The 5,360-nt window shown below is 33.2% G+C and overlaps 1 protein-coding gene across 1 annotated transcript in view; it reads right to left on the bottom strand.

The window, feature by feature from the left end:
- NAMPT (nicotinamide phosphoribosyltransferase) overlaps positions 1 to 5,360 on the bottom strand; it is a 38,553-nt gene that overhangs the window by 8,635 nt on the left and 24,558 nt on the right. The window contains 2 exon segments of the mRNA XM_015571210.1: positions 2,262 to 2,381; positions 4,313 to 4,538. Coding sequence (XP_015426696.1) covers positions 2,262 to 2,381; positions 4,313 to 4,538 — 346 coding nt within the window.

Here is a 5,360-nt window from a genome sequence, read left to right as displayed (position 1 = left end):
TTCAACTACGTGGGACTTCATTTGCAAAGAAATCTTCTTACCAATTTTGAGAATTTGGTGTCATTTTAACATCATTAATGAACTACTCCAATAGAAAGGTCTCCATGATAATCAAGATGACTGAATAGCTAACTGAGATACAAACAGAGAAGACAATCTGTTTTGTCCAACACAGGAGAATTTTGCCTCTTTTTGTAAATAAGCAGACTGATTTTGGTACACACAAACTAGGACATGCTTAACATTGTAAACTTCATGGGGAAGACTGATGGTGAGTAACAGTACAAGAAGTGAGGCTGATAATCAATAAAAGAAGCCAGTTGTTTGAAATTAAACAGATTTTTCATTTTGTCAAAATTAGGCATCTAATTTAGTACATATACAAAGCAAAACCACTAGATGGATTATTCTTTCTCTTTCTAAAAACTTATTTGACCCACCTCCAATATGAAGAAAGCAGCTGTCACCCTTAAGGTAAATCAACACATGAGTACATTCACATTACACAAACTTCATTCTCTGATCATTCTGTTTAAAGTTTCACCAATGCAAAAGAGTATTTGTCTCAATATCTGACTCCTTGCTCATAGTTAAAAAGGGCAAAGAAAGAAAAGCCAGAGCTTCAGTTTTTTTAAAGGAAGTCAAAATAACAAGTTGGATTGAACAAACCAACTTAAAAGAGTTCACCACCAGAATAAGGAAGAGCAGATATAAGCAGTGGGAAGAGCACAATACAATGGGGTTTCTGAAACTGGTACAGAACCCTGTCCATGTTTCTTCATCTGAAAGGGGAATAAAGAAGAGATCTGCTAAACTGCCTAAAATGCAGGAATTGGGTAATAGTTCTTAACTGATACCCAGATAAGAACCCTTTAATTCAGCTGAGCTAAGGAGACAACAGCAACTACATATGACAGCTGGGATTTCTATAATCCTCCTCCTCACTGCAAACTTTTCTTCCTTCTCTTTCACATGAAAGCTCCTAATGTCCCAACATCAAATGTTTGGGGGAGTGTGGGGGAGTTTACACTTTTCTTAGGCAAAGCAGTTTGGGAGAGTTGGTGGAAGAAACCTCATTTGTTATTCCAAGAAATCTATTTCAGATACCTCCTTTTGGAACATTAAATGCACATTACCACAGAAATACTGTTTTGTAATATTCAGTAGTTCTTACTTTAAGTGAACCTTTGGAAAACTATAATTTGGGTACTGATCACCAAACTCTTTCAAACAGAAAAATCTTTGATAACTTGTGTTAGACAAGTGGATGCCACTGGAGATTGATATACATTAAAATGTCAGTGGCTACAATTGCAGACAGTCCATATTATGAAATTGGTGATATCCTTAACTTTTATGGAGTATATTTTATGAAATTATAGCTCTTTAGGAGCTTATTTGATAATAAAAGAAACAAAAGTTTTAATGTATGCGCTATGTTGCTAAATCTAACAAAAACAGTGATAACAGTTGAGGCTTAATTTAGAAGAGCAAACAAACCATTTTATAATTTTGAAAAAGCACATATTAATACCATTTGAGTTTCACATTGTTAGAGTATGTGAAGCTCCATTCTATTAAAACTGGGACCTATATGAGCAGTGTCAAGACTTGTTTTAATACAAGAAACATTCCTTGACTGGCAATTTCTTGTTTCTTAATGATATTTTTCTTTCTTCTTTTTTGTTAATCCTCACCTGAGGATATTTTCTATTGCTTTCAAAGAGTGAAAGGGCGAGATGGGGGAAGAGAGAAAGAAACATTGGTGTGAGAGAAACACATGAATCGGTTGCCTCCCACATGTGCCCCAAGCGGAGGCATGGTGTGAACCTGCAACCCAGGCACCTGCCCTTGACTGGGAATAGAACCTGTGACCTATTAGTGCTTTGAGGGCTGACACTCTAATACTGAGCATACCAGCCAGAGCAGTGATATTTCTTTAGGTTCATCATCCAGGGTGGCCACCGAGGGCTAGGAATATAAATGAGGTTTCATTGGTACTTTTATACCTTAACTAGTTAACTGCCATGACATTTTGAATTTAATTTAAAAAGCTCCGCCACTCGTGTCTATAGACGCTGATGTCGTACAAATGGTTACTATTATTTATAAAATTTAAGCAATTAACAGAAAAGACATACAGTATATATTAAAAACACTTATGAAAAGAATCACAATTGTGCTGAAATTATGTTTATCAAACTAATAAAAAGGAACTTAATTATTATTACCTTATTGGAACGTTTAGTATAAACACGTACCTCTTGTAAGGTATTAATATCTACTCCATCCCCTTGAATAACTCGAAGATAAGGTGGCAGCAACTTGTAGCCCTTTGAGTTCTCAGTAATAGGAAATTTCTTACCTAAAATATCCAAAACCTGTATATAAAAATACCCAACAAAAAAATAACTAAAAGTGAAAATGAAAAACAAGTGTAAAAGCTTTCCAAAGTTAATGACTTTGCTTTGCTAGACAATCTTGAGAATATAATCAACTTACTTAAAAAATTTTATAACACTATGCATAAACCTTCTAAAATTTAGTCTCAATTCCTTTTATGTTATAGACATAAAACATATTTTCTATCAAGTCATTTTATACAGTAAAGTGGCTCAAACCATAAGATTTTCCTTCTCTCAAATTATATAGATTCAGGAAAAGAACCTACCCCAAACATCTTAACATTAGGAGCTTAAAACAGTAAATACAAAAATAGTTTTAAAAGGTATATAAAACACCATTTATCAAGATTATACCTTTGATTTTCATTTATTCTGCTTGTGCCCAATAGTTTTATTTGATTTAATTTTGACAAAACAAATTTAAATCTATTTGAATTACAAAGTTGAAAGAAATATGATATGCAGCCAAAGCTGGAAATGAAACTCATATAACCCAGTTTCCCTGAAGTTCCCCTCACTTAAAGATGACACCCATTTTTTAGGCCAAATTGCATAATATGTAAATCATACCACTCATTCATTAACTACTAAAAGTTTTATAGCAGCTGAAATACCTAAACATTGATTTAACTTTGAAAGCTTGGCCAGAGATTCAAAAGACCTATCAGAATTTTTCTCCACAACAATAATTCCCTTTTCCTAAATAAATTGATTTAAGATTCTAACAATGCATAGATTCCATATTGATGAGTTAGGTTATTTTTAAAACTAGAGCTACACATTTTTTTATTAGGTAACAGTTAAACCATGAAACCTGTTAAGTTTGCTCAAACCAGATCTGTAAATATTTCAGGCTAAGATAAGACTTTAAGATTGGCCCATTATTAATAGGATAGGAAAAGACTTCCTTGATTCTATGTCCCCCTTTCTTAAGAGGTATTTTATCATCTAATTATTAGATGGGAAACTGTGGTAAAGTGAGAAGGTGACAAGGGATACTTGGCTTATTTTACATGTTGTGTGACCTTGAGCAAGTTACTTTAACCTCTCTATCTAAATCTGTCTATAAAAAAAGAGAATGTAATATTTATGAGAGTTTTCATAGAGATTAAGTAACACAGCTTAAGTAAAGCATCTAACAAAGTATTTTTCTAGTAGGAGGGATCAAATAACCTGCTCTTAGTACTTTTCAAAGAAGGCAAACCAAGTCCTGAACACTAAACATAGACAATACTGCTATGTTGATGATCGAAGTATTTTTTAAAAAACACTACTTGAAAAATATTTCTAATATTTTTTTACCACCTCACCTTGCACATGTTTCTTTTGCACTAAGAATTTCAAAGTTATAGCAACAAACCATAAACTTGGTAACCAAATCACAGGATTCATTAAAATGGTAATGTTATCAATTAATTTTGAAAGTAAGCAGAAAATATCAACAGTACTTAATTGTTTATTTGACAGTATATATAAATAACCTGTAACTAAGGGTATCCTTTCTGTTATTGTGTGACCTTGGGCAAATCTATTACTCTCTCTGTGCTGCAACTCTAAAGTAAGAGCTAAGATAACTCTGAAATGGTATGTGTATAAATGTAACTAAAAGTAGTGTTGCCCTAACTGGTTTGGCTCAGTGGATAGAGCGTCAGCCTGCGGATGCAAGGGTCCCAGGTTCGATTCCGGTCAAGGGCATGTACCTTGGTTGCAGGCACGTACCCAGTAGGGCGTGTGTAGGAGGCAGCCGATCGATGTTTCTCTCTCATTGATGTTTCTAACTCTCTATCCCTCTCCCTTCCTCTCTGTAAAAAACCAATAAAATATATTTAAAAAAAAATAAAATAAAAGTAGTGTTGATGCAGCTGGTTGATAGTATTTTAATAATCAAGTCATGTATTAAAATTTACCTTTAATACAGTGTCAAGAGGATTTCCAGAATCAGGTCTGATTATTAGTGGTGCCTCTGAACTTCTTGATACTATTAAATGTCTTAGATCTTCACCCCATATTTTCTCACACGCATTATAAATGTCATAACTATCGCTGACCACAGATACAGGCACTGATGAAAACTGTGTTACTATATGTTCAAAAGCATCTTTTTCATAGTCTTTCCCCCAAGCTGTTATGGTACTAGAAAACAAAATGAAAACACAGATTTACTCAGGCAGACACATTACCTATTCCTGAATCATATCTCATGATTACTATACTATATCATCAACACTGCAAAAAAAAGTTAGTGATTTAGTTTAATGAATGCACACCAGAGGATTAACTGAATAGCTCAGCCAAACCACCCCTCATATAATTTTTTTAAAGACTTAAAGTAATATCACTCCTCTCCAGTAATTATTTTAGCTTTCAAGTCCTTTTGAACTTTTGGGGGGGCATTTAAACTTAGTGAACTATAATGCACTTTATTTGTTATGTCAAGATGTTAGAAAGAATGAACACATGCTCCCACCATTTGTTAGGCAATGTAAACACTTGGCTCCCTCCTGTGAATTTTCAAAACCAGTACCAATAATAGTAGGCATATATTTTATCTTTTTCCCCTTTCAAATTCTTACACTTAAAGGCAATTACTTAAACTATACTGTAGATACATATAGTCAACTAACTCTTTACCTGTTATATCTTCAAATGGCTCCTAATTGTCATTTATTTCATTTATAGGTTACCCACTAATTAACATATATCCAGGGAATAAGAATGTTAATATTTAGTTTGAGCAAAACATAATTTAGGTGGAAAATAAAGTGTGAGAGTTTCTATGAGTGACTTTTACAATGTCCTCAATAATGGTTCTTCTTATTGAATAGATTAATATTATATAATTTAAGAACCTGTTGGTTTCCTAATATGGGGTGGGCAAAAGTAGGTTAATAATAACAATAATAAATTGTTAAATAATAAATATAACAATAATAAATAATAATACAGGATAAACTG

This window comes from Myotis davidii, unplaced genomic scaffold (genome assembly GCF_000327345.1).
Source record: "Myotis davidii unplaced genomic scaffold, ASM32734v1 scaffold125, whole genome shotgun sequence".
NCBI lineage: Eukaryota > Metazoa > Chordata > Mammalia > Chiroptera > Vespertilionidae > Myotis > Myotis davidii.
The sequence above is the reverse complement of the archived record's forward strand: the minus strand, read 5'-3'. Positions and strand labels throughout refer to the sequence as shown.